The following is an 18,746-nucleotide window of genomic DNA, read 5'->3' on the forward strand; positions in this document are numbered from 1 at the left end:
ATCTACAGAGACCCCCCAAGTCTCTTGATGGAAGAAGATAGCACCATCTACCAAGTTTTCTTGTCCGAAATCAAATGTGAATCTTACCAATACTTAGATCCAAGTACCCATATACAGAAAAATACAAGGAGCAGGGGAGCATGGTAAATGGTACTGAGACTGGAAATCACACGATAAAAGACTTGTTTCCTGTAAAGTAAACTGCATGGGGGAAAAAAGGTAAAGAAAGGAGGAAGAAGCATAGATTAGAAGGGATTTAAGAGGCATGTGAACCAGCTCCAATGTATTGATCTTACTTGGATCCTGATTTGCACAAACTAAAATTTTTTTGAGACAGATATTTGAACACAGATTGGTTATTTGATGGTATTAAGGAGAAATTACTGTTAATTTTCTTGGTATAAAAATAGTTTCATCGGTTTTTTTTTTGAGTCCTTTTAAGTTATATTCTGAAATATCTGTGAATGAAATTATATGATGTATCATAGGGATATATTAAATAGAAAATGGATAAAAACAGTATCTTATATTTTTATGACAATACTCTGGAAATAAAGATATCATTCAATATATGTAGGGCAACATAAATTGTAATGGCTACATACTGTTCTTTTTTTTTATAAACTTATTTATTTTTGGCTGCATTGGGTCTTTGTTGCTGCGCGTGGGCTTTCTATAGTTGTGGCGAGCGGGGGCTACTCTGTTGCGGTGCATGGGCTTCTCATTGCAGTGGCTTCTCTTGTCGTGGAGCATGGGCTGTAGACGCATGGGCTTCAGTAGTTGTGGCACGTGGGCTCAGTAGTTGTGGCTCACAGGCTCTAGAGTGCAGGCTCAGTAGTTGTGGCGCACAGGTTTAGTTGCTTGGCAGCATGTGGGATCTTCCCGGACCAGGGATCGAACCCGTGTCCCCTGCATTGGCAGGCAGATTCTTAACCACCGCGCCACCAGGGAAGTCCCTAAATTTATATTTCTAAACATAAAATTGCTTACAGAAAACAGTGTTGAATAATAGTATACAGCACTATCTATTTGCAGTGTTTCCATTATCCATTTCTGAAGGCAGGCTTTAAACTTGTTAGAAGACAAATCATTGAGATTATTAAATACACCTATAACTCTACACCTGAACACAGTTGCTATTAAGGTTAACGTTATTGCTTGGGGGTGGGGAATTCCCTGGTAGTCCAGTGGTTAGGAATCAGTGCTCTCACTGCCGAGGGCCCAGGTTCAATCCCTGGTTGGCAAACTAAGATCCCACTAGCTGTGTGGTGTGGCAAAAAAAAAAAATGCTTGGGTGTGTTTCCGTTTGGACTTTTATATATATATTTTCCCTTGTTCTAGTAATTATGCTACAGATTCAACTCAATAGCTTCCTTTTTAAAAAAAAAAGTCATCAAAGCGAGTGAGCAGAGTGCTCATTGTTGCCGTTTGTTAATACAAAACAGAAGAGGCAATTGAGATAACTTCTCTGTTAATGATGAGATGGGGTGACCCAGCAGTGGGTTTTTCTTTCATTCCATTTCCTTTTTTTCCTTAGGCTTTGGCCAGCATAAGCCATGTGGCTCACGTCAGCATTACAACCAAAACAGCTGATGGGAAGTGTGCATACAGGTATAGTGCTGTCCTCTGCTGTGTGTATAAATTCATCCTGAAATGTGCTTTTTGCCTGCATCTCAAAGTAATCCTATCTGAACACCAGTGTTATCTTTTTTGGCCTAGATCTTGGGTAACTTTTCTTTCCTGCCTTTGGATTAGTTGATAATGCACAGGGATCATCATAGGTAATAATCTTACTTTATGGACTCGTGAAAGGTACGATGTAACAGATTACAAGTGCCTAGCAAGGTGTCTGTTACACAGAGGAATTCTGAGTCCGTGGGAGCTGTGATGTCATTCTTCCCCTTTGCCCTTTGGCAGGATGTCACTTCGGCCTGATTATGGGGCTGTGGCTGGGGTGCTGAAGGATCCTGGTTCCTTAGCCGCTCTGAGTCCCCCGCCGCACCTTCCCACAGCAGCCACTGGCTGTCTCTTATGTTGGCAGAGTTTTCAGAGGCTGTTGAATGACCTTGGAACAGAACAAAAAGGGGATTCAGGGAATCAAAATCACACCTTTGTTTTCATAAGCACTGGCCATTCCCTAGTGAAAGATGGGTATTGAGTGTCTAATTCACGCCAAACAACAGAATTTTTTTTTTTTAATCATACAGATTGTTAGTTTATATAGAAAATAGCTTCAACAAAGGGCAGTTCTGCCTGTTTCTCAGCCCTCTAACAGTTGAGTGTGTGCTGTAATGGAAGATGGAGCATTTCAGAGTCTGCAGCACTGGTGCTAGAGCGGGTTTACTCGATGCAAATTGTAACGGCCCTAGGACCTAGCTGGGCTGATATGATTACAATCCCTTCTGACAAACTGGGGAGCCGCTTGTGAGTGAATCTTCTGAAATAGTCTGGGACACAGGTTCCATTTCTTTGCCTCTGGGGTGTTATGCCCCTGCTTGGGACCTCTAGTAGCTCTCCTGTGGCAGGGTGAAATCGAGTCATTGTCATAGCAACTAGCACCCTCCCAATGCACTCAGTCCATCTTCCCAGCCTCTCCCCTCCACACATCCTCAGCTGCTGCATATTCTAAAGCTTCTTTGCTTTTGTTTATGTTTTTCCCCTCCTGGATGGTCTTCCCTGTTCTCTCCACCTGAGATTATACTGCTTCAGAGCCCAGGTGAATTGTCATCTCTTCTGTGACACTTCCCCCACCCCCACCCCAGGCTAAATGTTTTCCTACTCTGGATCACTTAGCACCTTGTTCTACACTTAAGGGAAAAGTCTATCCCCTCACTAAATCAAGAACCTCCCAAGGCCTGCCTTTATTACAGGGCGTTTACAGGCCTGATAACATGGTAGCCCCTCAATAAATGATTGCAGAATGATTGAAAAAAATTTTACAGTCATCTTAGGCAATGGCAAAACTATTGTTTGTAGCCCAGAACTCAGGAACTAAAAAGCAATATTTGCCAAAACAAAAAACAAAAAATGGATTTTCCCCCCCTCCTTTGGTATCCAATTAGAATGTTTATGGAAGTGGAAAAATAGAGGAAACCGGTAACTAAGACAGTTTATAACATGGCTATATTTTAATCTATTGTTGGTGTAATTTACTTTTTTACTCTTCGGATAAGTATCTGTTCTTTTTTTTGTTAGCTGTCAGTAATCTCTTATATTTTCTGATAGAGCACATTACTCAGATGGAAAGCTGAAAGCTCCACCTAAACCATGTGCAGGCAATCAAGGGACCCAGATCACGGTAAGAATGGTACACGGGAAGGGAAATTTTTGGAAGAGAGCTTTGTATAAATATTGAAATAAAAAACAAAATTGTCTTTGAGTTCTCAAAGGATTAAAAAAATGAAATTTACTAGTTAATGGGAGCCCCAAGATATCACCCTGTAAGAAAGAGAAATGATTATTGACTTTTGTGGCCTGGCAGCCTGCCCACCGCCTCTTTTTTTTAAGAGGCTGGGAGTTTCTTCTGTTGAGACCACAGAAATCTGTGGCAGGGTAGCTGGCATTGAAAGAACCTTAAGCTTGGATCCAGTTGAGGAGTCAGAGTCTTAGCCTTGCCACCCAGTGGTTTTGTGTCCAGAGGCAAGTCGTTTAATGTCCCTTAACCTCACTTTGCTCATCTATCAAGGAAGGATGTAACGAAGAATATCTGCCACTCACTCAAAGGGCTCTGAGTAACAGATTGTATCATTAATTAGGAGAAAGTCTGTTACACTGCCTTATTTCTGTGGTGCCACATTTGGTCTCTTCCCGTTCCGAGATCCCATAAAGCACCCCACTGTCATGTTACACATCCCACCCAACCACCCTCAGCCCCAGCCAGAGCACATCTCCTCAAAGGTTCCAAGCCCTGGGCTTGATGAGGCAGGTGGAGGGGGGGTGGGGGCCGAAATGAACGTGTACTTTGCAGTGCATGTTAAGGGGGAATCCTGTACCTGGGACCACAGTGTAATTTCCAAGAACCCCTAAAAGATCTGATAATTATTCTTAGTTTGCAAAATAGGTTTGAATGCCATGTGGTATTGTAATTGTTTATAAGTTTATGTTTGCCCCACTAAATCTTGTGCTATTCTGGGCAGTACTGTGCTTCATTTGTCGTCTTATTCCCAGCACAAGGCAAAGAGCCTGACATGAAGGTAGCCCCCAGTACCTATCTGAGAAATCAGTGAGTGAAGTGGGAGGCAGGTGAAATATCCCTTCTTTCTTTTGTTAAGGCTGCCCCATCTCTTGCCCCCTCTCCTAATGCTTAGAACTGTGCTGGTGGTAAATGTAGTTGGATTCTCTGCCTTAAGACCCAGCTTTATTTCCATCTATTTCTGTGAGTTTACAAGAAAAATCAATCTTCTGTTCAGGTAGAGGACCTTTTTTACAACATATCCACGAGGAGGAAAGCTTTAAAAAATCCAAGTGAAGAGTATGGGAAAATTCTGGAAGTTGTCGGCAGGTACAGTCCAAGATCTGGGCAGGGGTCTCTGAATCACTCTCTCACCGAAGGAATGTGTTCCGCTGCTTAGATATTGAGAACAGTTGCTGAGCTAGATGGTAAGCAGCAGTACTAGCCTACAGATTGTTTCTGGTCAAGGTTTAGTCATCAGTTCTGGGTTGTCTTTCATGTCCCCAGGAGAGAGCAGGAGTTGGTCTCTGTATCAGTGAGGGTTCTTTGGTGGCAGGCAAAACAAACTGACTACTAATTTGAGCCCAAAAGACGTTTATTGAAAGGCGAGGAGTGACTCAGCAAGTGGAAAGAAGTGTGTGGACGGCTGCTCATTGGGGAGAACAAGAAGCAGGGTGGCTTCAGGGATTTAATATAGTGGCCCTGCTCCAGCTGTTTTTATTCCTTTCCTGACTCTGCTCAAGAGCCTGTCTCCCGGGAGAGTGCATCTTATTGGCATAGCCTGGGTCCCCCCTTCGTGTGCCCACATTTGGGGGGAGAAGATTTCTTGACTGGCAGTCTAAGGATATATCAAGTGAAATGGGGAAGAGGTGGTGTCCCAAAGGAAGACTAGGGGCTGTTAACAGAGTGAGAAGGGACTCAGGGCAGGTGAAAACAACATTATGTCCAGGATTGACTTAACATACTAGTACAGTGGCCCCAGCATGGCTCTCTGAGCCTGCGTGTCCTTGAATTGTAACAGCGGTGTGTTAACTATTTCTCAGTATTGCTACAGAAATTAAAATCAGTAAAACATTTACCTCTATTAAAGTGGAACAGACACATCAAGTTTTTTTGCTTTTTTTCCCCTGGAATTGTATGAATCAGTATCACAATATTAATTAGCTCCCGGAAATAGAAGAGTTCTGGTTGGCTGTTTTAGTTCTGGGTGTGATAAGTGAACTAATTGTTACTGAATAAGTGCATTTGGCTAGACAAAATCCTTCAGGTCCTGGGGCCCGTGGAGGGAGGAGTAGTAAATGATAGCCAACCAAGAAAAGGCTGGGAGATACTAGGACAGGACCTCGGGGGAGAGGAAGTGGGTGGGGAGGGGGTGTGTTGGGGACTCTGAGACAGAACAACAGAGTGCAGGGGGTGTTCAGGCTACATTCTCAAGATGTCTTTGAGGCAACCCAGATCTTTTGAGTTTGTGAAAATAAAACTGTAGTCAAGGAGGAGGTTGTATTGAAATATCCTTGAGTCTAGTCAGCAACGTATAGAAGCAAAGTTTTTTGTTTTTTATTCGATTCTGCCACATTTAGCATTGATATCTTCATGTCGTCTCTGTTGGCTTATTTTCCTGTGGGTACAATATGACATTTAAAGATATTTTTGTTTGTATATATCTTTGTTTAGATTACTTAACTCCACCAGTTTGTTTAACTAAAAGGGGGCATGTACTCTGCATTTGGCCGCTCTTTTTTTACTGTTTTGTTTTTTTCTCTGCCAGGTATTCAGTACACAATTCAGGCATTAGTTTCTCGGTTAAAAAAGTAAGTTCTTGATTTATAGGGGGATGGTTATGTATTGTAAAAGAAGAAAGGATATTTTTATAGTTGCCCGGGGAGACGAGGTTATGGTGTTTCAGTCAGCCCTGTGAGACAGTAAGTTGGATCTTCTGTTCTGTTTATCAGCAAGGTGAGACGGTAGCCGACGTCAGGACACTGCCCAATGCCACAACCGTGGACAACATTCGCTCCATTTTTGGAAATGCTGTTAGCCGGTATGTTGATAATTTATATTTTAAAAAATCTTCTGCGTTCTGTCACATTATTTTGGAATCTGTTAACACCTGCCTTAAGAGTTTGCTTTAACCAAATATGCAGGCTTGTTTTCATGCTTCAGGCTTATTGTCATGTTTCAGATTATTTCATGGAATCAACCCTTCTTGGGTGCATGTCATCTCCTAGATGCTCTGGCTATGAATCAGTGTGTTCTCTCTAGGTCTCTGTCTTCAAAATATCTCCAGTGTAGGAGAATTCTGTCATCTTCCAGTGCTCCCTCTTGCCCTTGTATTTTCATTATCATCACTTTAGGATTGCATTTATTATCATTCAACATTTATTAATTGCCTCCCATATTCCAGTCTTTGTGTCAGAAGTTAAGGATATAAAGACAAATAAAATGTTTCTGCCCTTAAACACTTGCCTGTCTGGTGGCAAGCAGTTTTGTGTCACCAAATCTTCATTGTCAAGGAAAGCCTAAGCAGGAAAATTGCTTGTATTATTATAGATTTTTCACAGCACTCCCTTCTGTGGGTGAAAACCACTGTTTCCATCACAGATCTATAGCTAAATCTCAGGCCTTTGCAAAGCCCAAAGTGCCTGTGTCATAATCTGAGGGGAAAAATACTAAGAGCCTTCTGTATGCCAGGTGTGCACCAGATGCTGGGGGTACACAGATGAACTAGATAGCCCCTGACTTCACTTTTTCCAATAATCTTAAAAGCAGGAGCAATAGTCCTAGAACTCAGTTTTCTACTTTGAAGGACAAATTACTCACTCTTGGAATAAAACCACATTCCTAGCTAGGGAACAGTCAATTTGCTTTTTTTTTTTTTTTTTTTTTTTTTGCGGTACGCGGGCCTCTCACTGTTGCGGCCTCTTCCGTGCGGAGCACAGGCTCCGGACGCGCAGGCTCAACGGCCATGGCTCATGGGCCCAGCCGCTCCGCGGCATGTGGGATCTTTCCAGACCGGGGCACGAACCCATGTCCCCTGCATCGGCAGGCGGGCTCTCAACCACTGCGCCACCAGGGAAGCCCCAATTTGCTTTTAATTACGCTTTTCTTACTAACTAAGTATTAAGGAATTGTTTTTTCAACTGTGCTCCCGGAGCAAAAAGAGAGCTCTGTTGTACAGTGAAACTTTTAAGAGCTCATTGACCAAATTTTAAGACTCAGAATTAGTTGTTATGAAATTTCTAGGGACTGTAAGAGAGCAGCAGTTCCCAAAATATGTTTCCAGAACACCAGCCTCTTTTTTGGGGAAGAGAGGGTTTGCTGGTTCACCGTGTGGTGGAAGAAAGGTGAGCTGTGCCCTCTACTCAGATTGGGAGCACACACCACTGCCTGCAAAGCATCCTTCATCCATCCAGCCAGTGCTTAATGAGCAAGTGCTCCTTGCTGGGTGCTGTGCTGTGTGGTAGAGGTATTCAGTAGGGAATAAAGCAGAAAGGATTCTTGCCCTCAGAGGACTCATATTCTAGTTGGAAAGACACAGGGACTAATTATTCCATTCATTAGTGACTGTGCTATATGCCTCAAAGGAAAAGTGTAAGGTGGGGGGATCTCCTGTGGCTGGGGAGAGGGATTGTCATAGAAGGCTCTTTGAGGAAGTGGTCCCCGAGTTACGGGGGATAAGGAGGAATTACTTAGCTAGCAGTGGGAGCTTTCCAGGCAGAGGGACCAGCACTTGCGAGGCCCTCAGGCAGAAATGAGTGTGGCTTGTGGGAGAACCTCCTCTCACCCACTGGCCTCTCCTCCGCATAAACACACTCTGGGGAGCGCCACACAGGAGCCCCGTCGTGGTGCCCATCAGCAGAGTGAGGGATTCAGCAGAGATGAGTTCTTTGGAATCTCATCTTTGGGACTTAGTTACTAAGTTACTAAGATACATAAAAGTTTCGGCAAAATAAGGTCTCAGAGCCTGGACTTGCTGTGTCCTAGCAGTGACGGTGACGCTTGGCATGGAACATATTGTAAGTGCTTGAAAACACTAGCTAGGTGGGTAGGTGGGTGGATGGATGGACAGACGGATGGATGGGCGGGCCCCGGGGATCTCAATGAACCGAGTCACAGGGGTCCACATTTGGCAGTCAGTTTATGGGAAGGAGCCCTGATTTTTCCAACTCTGATTCTTTAGAAAGTTTGAATTTTCCCTTTTTTTCCCAAAGCCTCAAAATTTCTCTTTTCCAATCAGAGAATTGATAGAAGTTGGGTGTGAGGATAAAACCCTCGCCTTCAAAATGAATGGCTACATATCCAATGCAAACTACTCGGTGAAGAAGTGCATCTTCTTACTCTTCATCAATCGTAAGTGAGAAAGAGCCATGTGGGGAAATCTATCCACAGGGAACTTTAGGGGGCCATGGAAAAATTCCTCATGGACAGGATTGATTACACCCAGGGAAACCTCATGCCGAAATGTGGTTTAATTTCTGCCCTTAGTCTGCTCAGCCCTCTCACATGTGCTCATTGTTGGCTGACAGTTGGGGAGTCTGGTTCTTGCCTCTGAGAGGGCGCCCAGGAGACGGCATCCCAGGCCCCTGGGAGCCAGTTCAGCCTGCTTGCCTGCTGGCCTCAGAGCCTTTACCAGCAGGCCCTGGGCAGATCTTTGTTCTCTCCTTATATCAAGGCCCACCATCGGAAATTGCACAGCAGGATACAGGGAGGAGGTATCTCAGGTGCAGGCACTGTTTGTTTTTTTTAATTGAAGTATAGTTGATTGGGAGTTCCCTGGCGGTCTAGTGGTTAGGACTCAGCGCTTTCAATGCCATGGCCTGGGTTCAATCCCTGTTTGGCGAACTAAGATCACGCAAGCTGCGCGTAGCGGCCAAAAAAAAAAAAAGAAGTAGTATAGTTGGTTTACAGTATTGTATTAGTTTTAGGTATACAGCAAAGTGAATCAGTTACACGTCTATATATATATTTTCAGATTCTTTTTCGTTATAGGTTATTACAATATACTGAATATAGTTCCCCGTGCTATACAGTAAATCCTTGTTGTTTGTTTTATATATAGTGGTGTGTATTGGTTAATCCCATGCTCCTATTCTTCTCCCCACTTTCCCCATTGGTAACCATAAGTTTGTTTTCTGTCTGTGAGTCTTTCTGTTTTGTAAATAAGTTCATTTGTATTATTTTTTAGATTCCACATGTAAGTGATATCATATAATATTTGTCTTTCTCTGACTTCACTTAGTATGGTAATCTTTAGGTCCATCTGTGTTGCTGCAAATGACAGTATTTCATTCTTTTTTATGATTGAGTAATATTGTGTATATACATATATACACCACATTTTCTTTTTAAAAAAAAAAAAATTTTATTTATTTGGCTGTGCCGGGTCTTAGTTGCAGCATGTGGGATCTAGTTCCCTGACCAGGGATTGAACCTGGGCCCCCTGCATTGGGAGTGCAGAGTCTTAGCCACTGGACCACCAGGGAAGTCCCTAAACCACATTTTCTTAATTCACTCATCTGTTGATGGACATTTAGGTTGCTTCCATGTCTTTGCTGTTATAAATAGTGCTGCTGTGAATGTTGGGGTGCATATACCTTTGTGAGTTAGAGTTTTCTTCTTTTCCGGATATATGCCCAGGAGTGGGATTGTTGGATCATATGCTAATTCTGTTTTTAGTTTTTTAAGGAACCTCCATACTGTTCTCCATAGTGGCTGTAACAATTTACATTCTCACCAACAGTGTAGGAGGGTTCCCTTTTCGCCACACCCTCTCCAGCATTTGTTATTTGTAGACTTTTTAGAGGTTAGGTCAGACTCTTATGTGTGTCATTCACTTATCTACACACTGGGCAGGCTCACTCAGGTGGCAGGGACAAAGAACACTCTTTAGTCTTATCTCAAGTTCAGAAATCTGGTACAGCAGCATTATTGAGGCAGCTGTGGGTGATGTAGTGAGCACTCAGAATAATAGTCTCCTCATTGATAAGATCACAGCCGGTCTTCTCATTGGAAATAAAAAGATGTGGCATATCCTTGGCTCCACCAATGCAGGACAGCAGGTCATCAGCTGGTCATCGGTCTGAGGAGAAAAGAGAGCTGTGTTGTATGAAGATCTTCCTCTGATTTTAGTCTTTTTTTTTTTTTTTTTTTTGAGGGGAAATGGGGACAAATTAGGGTCTGCTGAGAGCTTAGAACTCCCTAGAATACTCCCTAGAATGTAGTTGAAGACAATTTGCAGATCATTAAGGTCTGATAACAGAAATGAGAGACTAGTAGATTCAGAGTTAGAAGGTTTTTCCTCCAGACAAAAAGCTAGTTTTCTTGAAACTGATAGAGTTTGTCATGGAATTTAGAAGCTTCTGCTAGGCTAGCATGGGTCAGATTATGGGCTCCAGACCCCAGTTTGGCTGTCATCCCCCCTTTGCTTTGTCACTCTGCAGGTGTTATGAATGGAGGAACTTTGGGGACTTCTCTGCTGGCCTTCTCGTTCTCTTTTCCTTTATACGAGGAACTCAAGAAGGGAATTCATAGGGTACATTGACGAGGGAACAATAAAAAATGGGATGATTGGCTTGAAGCCATCCCTGTGGAGGTGTCTAGGAAATCACTGACTTAGTGGCTTCATCACTTTATGTGCTAGTACTCTCTCTCCCTCCTTTCTAATTAGTCATGGGAGTTCAGAATTTTATATTCTGTGACTGGTAAGCATTTGAGAAATTCTGGGAGGAAGCTGAAAGAGAAGTTTCTCTTGAATGTTAATCTCCTTTCAAAGGCAAGATTTTATTTTATTTTAGTTTTATTTATTTATTTATTTTTTAGTGAACAAAAAAAAAAAATTTTATTTATTTGGCTGTGCCGGGTCTTAGTTGCAGCATGTGGGATCTAGTTCCCTGACCAGGGATTGAACCTGGGCCCCCTGCATTGGGAGTGCAGAGTCTTAGCCACTGGACCACCAGGGAAGTCCCTAAACCACATTTTCTTAATTCACTCATCTGTTGATGGACATTTAGGTTGCTTCCATGTCTTTGCTGTTATAAATAGTGCTGCTGTGAATGTTGGGGGGTGCATATACCTTTGTGAGTTAGAGTTTTCTTCTTTTCCGGATATATGCCCAGGAGTGGGATTGTTGGATCATATGCTAATTCTGTTTTTAGTTTTTTAAGGAACCTCCATACTGTTCTCCATAGTGGCTGTAACAATTTACATTCTCACCAACAGTGTAGGAGGGTTCCCTTTTCGCCACACCCTCTCCAGCATTTGTTATTTGTAGACTTTTTAGAGGTTAGGTCAGACTCTTATGTGTGTCATTCACTTATCTACACACTGGGCAGGCTCACTCAGGTGGCAGGGACAAAGAACACTCTTTAGTCTTATCTCAAGTTCAGAAATCTGGTACAGCAGCATTATTGAGGCAGCTGTGGGTGATGTAGTGAGCACTCAGAATAATAGTCTCCTCATTGATAAGATCACAGCCGGTCTTCTCATTGGAAATAAAAAGATGTGGCATATCCTTGGCTCCACCAATGCAGGACAGCAGGTCATCAGCTGGTCATCGGTCTGAGGAGAAAAGAGAGCTGTGTTGTATGAAGATCTTCCTCTGATTTTAGTCTTTTTTTTTTTTTTTTTTTGAAAGCAGCTCCTTTTTTAGAAAAATTTATTTTATTTTTGGCTGCATTCGGCTTTTGTTGTTGCACATGGGCTTTCTCTAGTTGCGGCACGCGGGCTTCTCATTGTGGTGGCTTCTCTTGTGGAGCACGGACTCTAAGCTCATGGGCTTCAGTTGTTGTGGCACGTGGGCTCAGTATTTGTGGCGCACGGGCTCTAGAGCACAGGCTCAGTAGTTTTGGACCACCGGCTTAGTTGCTCCATGGCATTTGGGATCTTCCCGGACTCGAATGCGTGTCCCCTGCATTGGCAGGTGGATTCTTAACCACTGCACCACCAGGGAAGCCCTGGTTTTAGTCTTATCTCTCCCAGCTTTTATTGTTTTCCACCCCCTCAAGCCTGCCTCATTTCCTAAATTACCTTCAACGTGCATTCAGATATTTCTACCCCTGGAATGCCTGGAAAACACACTGTTAACCTTAAGTACTCCTTTTGGCTCCCCCACTGTTGGAGGTCCCTGAGCAGAGGTAGCTGCTCCCTCCCCTTTGGTCCTTACCATTGGGAGCTGGAATTAGGTTTATTTACCAGAGTTTGTCTCCCAGCTTGTGGCACGTGTAGTAGGTCCCCATGATGTATTTGCAGAATGAAATTCTGAGCAAGGGCATGTGGTCCATCTGGACTGGCAGGGGGAAGGGAGTGGGGAGGCAGAATTGACTGCCCTGTCGTATTCCTGCTACTCGGGTGAGAGGAGAGCCCCAGTCCCACAGTGAGATGCTGAGGAGTCATAATGGTAAAGGGGGCTGATGTGGATGTCACCCCAGAGGTGTTCTTCCTGAGCTGATGTCATGGCATAGTACAGGTGTGCACCTGTCACCTCACCCCTTGGGACAGATTTGAGCTAATTACTTTTATTTTCTAGATCGTCTGGTAGAGTCAACTTCCTTAAGAAAAGCCATAGAAACGGTGTATGCAGCATATTTGCCCAAAAACACACACCCGTTCCTGTACCTCAGGTAATGCAGCTCTGAACTCCTTACCCAAGACTCACAAGGAAGAGTAATTCTGTCCAGCGGTCCTCTTTGAAAGAGATGGACTTGCTAATTAGCCTGGTCAGAGTGAATCCCATACCCCACTGGCACAGGTTGTTCTGTCCCTTTTCACAGGTAAAGGGCACAGTTTTCCTTTATTTATTCACTCCTGCAGAATCCCACTGAGAGGCTCCCTTGTGCCAGGCCGTGTGTTAGTGAAACAAAGGTGAATAAGGTCTTGCCCCTGCACCAGGAGGAACCTGCCCGAACCTGGCAGAGAAACCCTTCCTTCTCCAGGGTCTGTCCAATGACCTCTACCTACAAAGATCCACACTGCAACGCTCCATTATCAGAGCCAGCAGTGAATGGTGAATTTGGCCTGAGGCAATAAGTTGATAGCTGGCACAGCCTCTAAACTGACTTTTGTACTACATTTTAATGTTAGAAAGTTCTCTCACATATACTGTTTTGATCTCCATGTAATACTGAGCAGTAAATAGGGACAGGTTCATGGTTACAGATGGGAGAACCAGTCCAGAGAAGTTAAGTGCCTTGGCCCTGGGTTATGTAATGAGAAATTCCACTAGTTCTGGAGAGGTGATAATAACAGCTGACGTATGATAAACATACTGGGTACGTGCGAAGTGCTTTACACGAGTTTAATCCCCACCATGTATTATGTCCAGTTCACAAGTGAGGTAACCGAGGCATAGAAAGATGCTGTAACTTACCCACAGCCACTCAGCTCTCAAGTAGCAGAGTCAGCATTTGAACCCAGGTCACTCAGACTTGACCTTGAAGTCTTAACCGCTGTGTCATTCGGCCTCAAGTCTCCCACACACCACCTACACCATGAGTGAACTGCCCGCCCCCATTCTTCACCATGTGAGGTAACTCTTCTCTTTTTTCCTGCCAGTTTAGAAATCAGCCCCCAGAATGTGGATGTCAATGTGCACCCCACGAAGCACGAAGTTCACTTCCTGCACGAGGACAGCATCCTGGAGCGGGTGCAGCAGCACATTGAGAGCAGGCTCCTGGGCTCCAACGCCTCCAGGACCTATTTCACCCAGGTGGGGGTGCTTCACCCAGCTCTCTCTCTGGTGCCTTTGCCACCTTAAATGTGCCCTGTCACACGAGAGCCCAGGTTTTTGACGGTTGCTTTAGGACTTTCTTTCAGCAGCATTTCCTTCTTTGAACCCACCTGTGAAGGTTTTGCGGTGTTATTCCTGGGCCTGGAGTCATAAGCCCTGAATTCTTCTCTCTGCCTCCTTCTGACCTTAGACTGCCTTCCTAGGAAAATGAGCTGTCTGAAACAGAGTAGGGCACCACTCCCCTGCGTTCTCCACTGGAGACGTTCAGAGGAGGCTAATTCCGCATACCTAGGGCAGAGTGCAGGGGCCAGGCTCTGGAGAGGCAGGGGGAAGGGCGGGGCCTCTCGTGTCAGACAGACCTGGGTTACTGCCGTGTGACTAACCTTCCCTGGCCTCCACGTCCCCCTCAGTAAAGGTGGAAGTGGTCACCCCCACATCCAAGGACGGTTACAAGTGGTTGGTGAACAGCAGCTGGAAAGTGTCTGGTCCAGGACCTGGCACCGTTCATCTTATTACAATTATCCAGGTTCTAAGTGCTTTGATTATAAACTGCTCCCCCTCTCTGGGGCCTTAGTTTTCCCATCTGTAAAATAGTGCGTTGATAATATGATCTCTAGTGTCCTGTCCCAGTTCTGAGATGACATCATTTCTGGGCAGTCCTGTAGTGTATTCATAGTAAGGATGGGTTCATCAGAAGCACAGCAGAGACCAAAACTACAGAAATGGAAACATTTTCCCTGTTAAATTACACTGGGTCCTGCAAGCAGAGAGCGGGCTTCTGTGAGCCTTGCTTCTCAGAAAACTTTCAGAGTGACCAAGCAGATGAGTGCTTCCCATAAGAGTATTCATGGTTACCACCTGGAAAGAATCTAGGTGGGAGACCATCAGTGAAGTGAACGCACTTGGGGCAGCTCTGGGGCCCGCACGCCTGGAGGTTGCTGGGGCTGAGGGTTGGGTGTATGTGAGCCGTTGGAGCAGGAGCTGCACGGGGGGGCCTCCATAACTGGCAGGTGGTTTTTAATCCGTTGTTGTTGCTCAGCACCCTTTACTGCTCCCTCCCCAGATATGTGCTGAGGCTCCCCCATGGGCAAGGTGCTGCTGGGTATGGTCTCCTCATCCCACGAGAGAGAAAAACAGAGACTTGGGAGGAGGGAGGAGGGGCTCCCGTCCTGGGCTTGGGCCTCAGAGATGTGAAAGAAGGGATGTGGAGCCTGGGCCCCCAAGACTGAGAAGGAATTAGGTGGGCAGAAGGGGACGAGGAGTGCACAGGGCGTTTCTGGCAGAGGAAAGGACGAGGATACAGGCCTCGGGGAGGGGGAGGGGTGCAAGAGAACAGGTGTTGAGGATCTGAATGCTCAGCATGCCGAGTCAGTGTTCTCTATGCTGGCTGCCATTAGAATCACGTGGGAACCGTTTAGATAATACCTGGGCCCTCCCCAAACCAATAAATCAATCTCAGGGGGTGGGGACTGGGCATCAGTAGTTTTTAAAAGCTTTGCCGGGTACTGGCATGTGCAGCCAGGGTTAAGCAACGTGGAGCCTGCGTGTTGAAGGCCTACGCTCACTGCAGAATTCAGGCCAGATCGAGAGGTTTTTATCAGCAAGTTAAGGAGTTTAGACCTTGACTTGATGGGAATTGACGGGATCTGGTTTGCATTTTATGAAGAGCTCTCTGGCTGTGGCCTGGAGAGTGGATGGAAACCCACAGTGACTTCGGAGAAGTGCTGAGGCTTCCCCATGGGCAAGGTGCTGCTGGGTACAGTCTCCTCGAGTCTCCATCCCACGAGAGAGAAAAACAGAGACTTGGGAGGAGGGAGGAGGGGCTTCTGTCCTGGGCTTGGGCCTCAGAGATGTGAAAGAAGGGATGTGGAGCCTGGGCCCCCAAGGCTGAGAAGGAATTAGGTGGGCAGAAGGGGACGAGGAGTGCCCAGGGCGTTTCTGGCAGAGGAAAGGATGAGGATACAGACCTCCGGGAGGGGGGTGCAAGAGAACAGGGGGTCTGAGCAGAGGATGTGGCTCCATTCACTAATAGTTAAAAATCTGGAATTGCCAGCACCTGGACATGGGTTGGCTGGTGGGGAGTTGGGGGAGAAGTCCAGAGGAAAGGGTTCACCAGAGATCCAGGAGGAGTCGCTCCACTGGGAAAAGAACCTCTCAATTTACCTCTTTGATCTTGCGTGAGGCAGATTCATTTAGTTAGATTACATTTTATTTCCCGAAAGAACTCTGCATGGTCCTGACCAGTGTGTCTTTAGAAGGAAGGTGGGTTTCCGGATCAGAGGGCCTCCCTCTGTTGGTGCATTGCTCTGTGTGGAGGGCTCCAAACTCAGATTGTCCCTGCTCCTGTGGGGTCATCAGAACACCTTCTTGCCCTGCCAACAGCAGGTTGCCCTGGCTCCTGACCTTCTGGCTGTGGGTCACCTTCGTCCTGCTCCCCAGCTTGTGCCTTGCATTCCACTCCAGGGGCCAGTACAGCAAGAGCCCTGGTTTGCTGTGAGGCCATTTGGTATGGAAATCGGGAACCCTGGCGGCTCTTGCAGTTTGTTCCAGCTCTGTCATATTGGACAAGGTATTTCACTTTTTAGGACTTTAAAATTACTATCTGCAGAGTAGTTATGTTACTTTCTGCCTCCCAAAATCCACCTGTGGAAATTGCACAGTCAAATGAAGTAAGTGCATTTCAAGGGCTTTTTAAACTGTCCCAGGAGACTTTTTCCTTTTTGAGCAGAGTTGCTACTGTAACTTTTAATTATTATTTAACTCTTTATTACTGAATCTTTCTAAACACACAGAAAAGCAGGTAATACAGCAAATCTCCATGTACCTATCACCCAGTTTCAACAAACTATCAACACTTGGCCATCTTTGTTTTCTTTCTCCCTCTCCCACTTGAGGGTGGGGGATGGGGAGGAGTATTTTTAATTAATTCTTAATTTTTATTATTTATTTATTTATTTATTTGGCTGCCTTGGGTCTTAGTTGCGGCACCCAGGATCTTCATTGCAGTACTCGGGCTTCTCTCTAGTTGTGGCATGCGGGTTTTCTCTCTCTAGTTGAGGTGCATGGGCTCAGTAGTTGTGGCGCATGGGCTTAGTTGCCCATGGCATGTGGGATCTTAGTTTCCCGACTGGGGATCGAACCCGAGTCCCCTGTATTGGAAGGCGGATTCTTTAACACCGGACCACTGGGGAAGTCCCTGGGGAGGAGTATTTTTTTTTTTTTTTTTTTGCAGTACGTGGGCCTCTCACTGTTGTGGCCTCTCCCGTTGCTCTGGACGCGCAGGCTCAGCGGCCACGGCTCACGGGCCCAGCCGCTCCGCGGCATGTGGGATCTTCCCGGACCGGGGCACGAACCTGTGTCCCCTGCATCGGCAGGCGGACTCTCAACCACTGCGCCACCAGGGAAGCCCGGGAGGAGTATTTTAAAGCAGATTCCAGGCACTTATTTTTCCCCTAGTACCGCATTATGCATCTAAAAACGTTTTTTTTCCTTATACAATCACAATGTCCTTTTACACCTAATACAATTAATAGTAATAATGCCATTTCACATCCAGTCTGTATTCAAATACCCCAATTGTTCAAAAAAAGATCTTTTTATAAAAGTAGCTTTGTTCTGGAATTCCCTGGCATTCCAGTGGTTAGGACTCAGTGCTTTCACTGCCATGGGCCCAGGTTCAATCCCTGGTTGCAGAACTAAGATCCTGCAAGCCATGTGTCGCGGCCAAAAATAAGAAAGCAGCTTTGTTTAAATCTGTATCTAATCAAGTTCCACTCATTATATTTGGTTATGTCTCTTTGAAACTAGAAAGATCACCCTACCTTTTTTGGTTATAGTTCTTATTAGCTTATTTTGAAGGTGTCCTGTAGAAAAATGCACATTTTGGGTTAGCCGATTGCTTCTTCTTAGTGTCCTTTAACTTGTTTCAATCTTCCATATTTCCTATAAACTGAAAATTAGATCTAGAGGTATGATTATATTCAGATTAAAAAAATGTTTGCAAGAATTTGTGATAGATAATGCCATGTACTTTAAAAAAATTATTTATGGCTGCATTGGGTCTTCGTTGCTGCACGTGGGCTTTCTCTAGTTGCAGCGAGCGGGGGCTACTCTGTTGCAGCATGCAGGCTTCTCACTGTGGTGGCTTCTCTTGTTGCGGAGCACGGCCTCTAGGTGCACAGGCTCTTGTCCTTTTGACCCAATTCCATGAGTTTTTGATAGTTTCCTTGTGTCTGGTGAGACAGGATGTTTGTAGGCTCACTCTGTACTTTCCCAGCCCATGCCCTGGAATTGGCCGCTTTTCCAAGGAACTCTGGTTTATTTTAGTGGGAAATGGCATTTAGACACTATAATCTGGGATTATCTGCTACTGGGTGGTCATTGTTTTCAGGCCTTTCCAGTGGACAGACCTAGGAAATATGTATATTTTTAAAAAGTCAGTAGGAAGGTAGTTGTCAGAGCTAGAGGGGAGGGGAGAATGGGGAGTTACTGTTTAATGGGTAGAGAGTTTCCATTTGGGAGGATGGATGTTGGTGATGGTTGCACGACAGTGTGAATGTACTTAATGCCACAGGACTGTACACTTGAAAATGGTTAAATGATAAATTTTATGTTATGTATACTTTACCACAGTAAAAAAAATAAAATCTCTTATGGTAGCAAAAAAATAAAAAGTAGACAAAAATATGAGAGTTTTAGACTAGTATTTTTATATCACAGTTTTTATTTTATTTTTTAAGGGTTTTTTTTGATAAATTTATTTTATTTTTGGCTGTGTTGGGTCTTCATTGCTGTGTGCGGACATTCTCTAGTTGTGGCGAGTGGGGACTATTCTTTGTTGTGGTGCGTGGG

The 18,746-nt window shown here is 44.9% G+C and overlaps 1 protein-coding gene and 2 non-coding genes across 3 annotated transcripts in view; 1 reads left to right on the top strand and 2 right to left on the bottom strand.

The window, feature by feature from the left end:
• MLH1 (mutL homolog 1) overlaps window positions 1–18,746 on the top strand; it is a 59,130-nt gene that overhangs the window by 5,389 nt on the left and 34,995 nt on the right. Inside the window, exons 4-11 of the mRNA XM_024132296.2 lie at window positions 1,538–1,611; window positions 3,226–3,298; window positions 4,410–4,501; window positions 5,940–5,982; window positions 6,124–6,212; window positions 8,409–8,521; window positions 12,696–12,789; window positions 13,721–13,874. Coding sequence (XP_023988064.1) covers window positions 1,538–1,611; window positions 3,226–3,298; window positions 4,410–4,501; window positions 5,940–5,982; window positions 6,124–6,212; window positions 8,409–8,521; window positions 12,696–12,789; window positions 13,721–13,874 — 732 coding nt within the window. The remainder of the gene's footprint in view (window positions 1–1,537; window positions 1,612–3,225; window positions 3,299–4,409; window positions 4,502–5,939; window positions 5,983–6,123; window positions 6,213–8,408; window positions 8,522–12,695; window positions 12,790–13,720; window positions 13,875–18,746) is intronic.
• TRNAG-CCC (transfer RNA glycine (anticodon CCC)) lies at window positions 9,582–9,654 on the bottom strand. Its single transcript has one exon. It is a non-coding gene; the product is annotated as a tRNA-Gly (tRNA).
• On the bottom strand, window positions 11,058–11,130 carry TRNAG-CCC (transfer RNA glycine (anticodon CCC)). Its single transcript has one exon. It is a non-coding gene; the product is annotated as a tRNA-Gly (tRNA).

This window comes from Physeter macrocephalus, chromosome 18 (genome assembly GCF_002837175.3).
Source record: "Physeter macrocephalus isolate SW-GA chromosome 18, ASM283717v5, whole genome shotgun sequence".
Classification (NCBI taxonomy): domain Eukaryota; kingdom Metazoa; phylum Chordata; class Mammalia; order Artiodactyla; family Physeteridae; genus Physeter; species Physeter macrocephalus.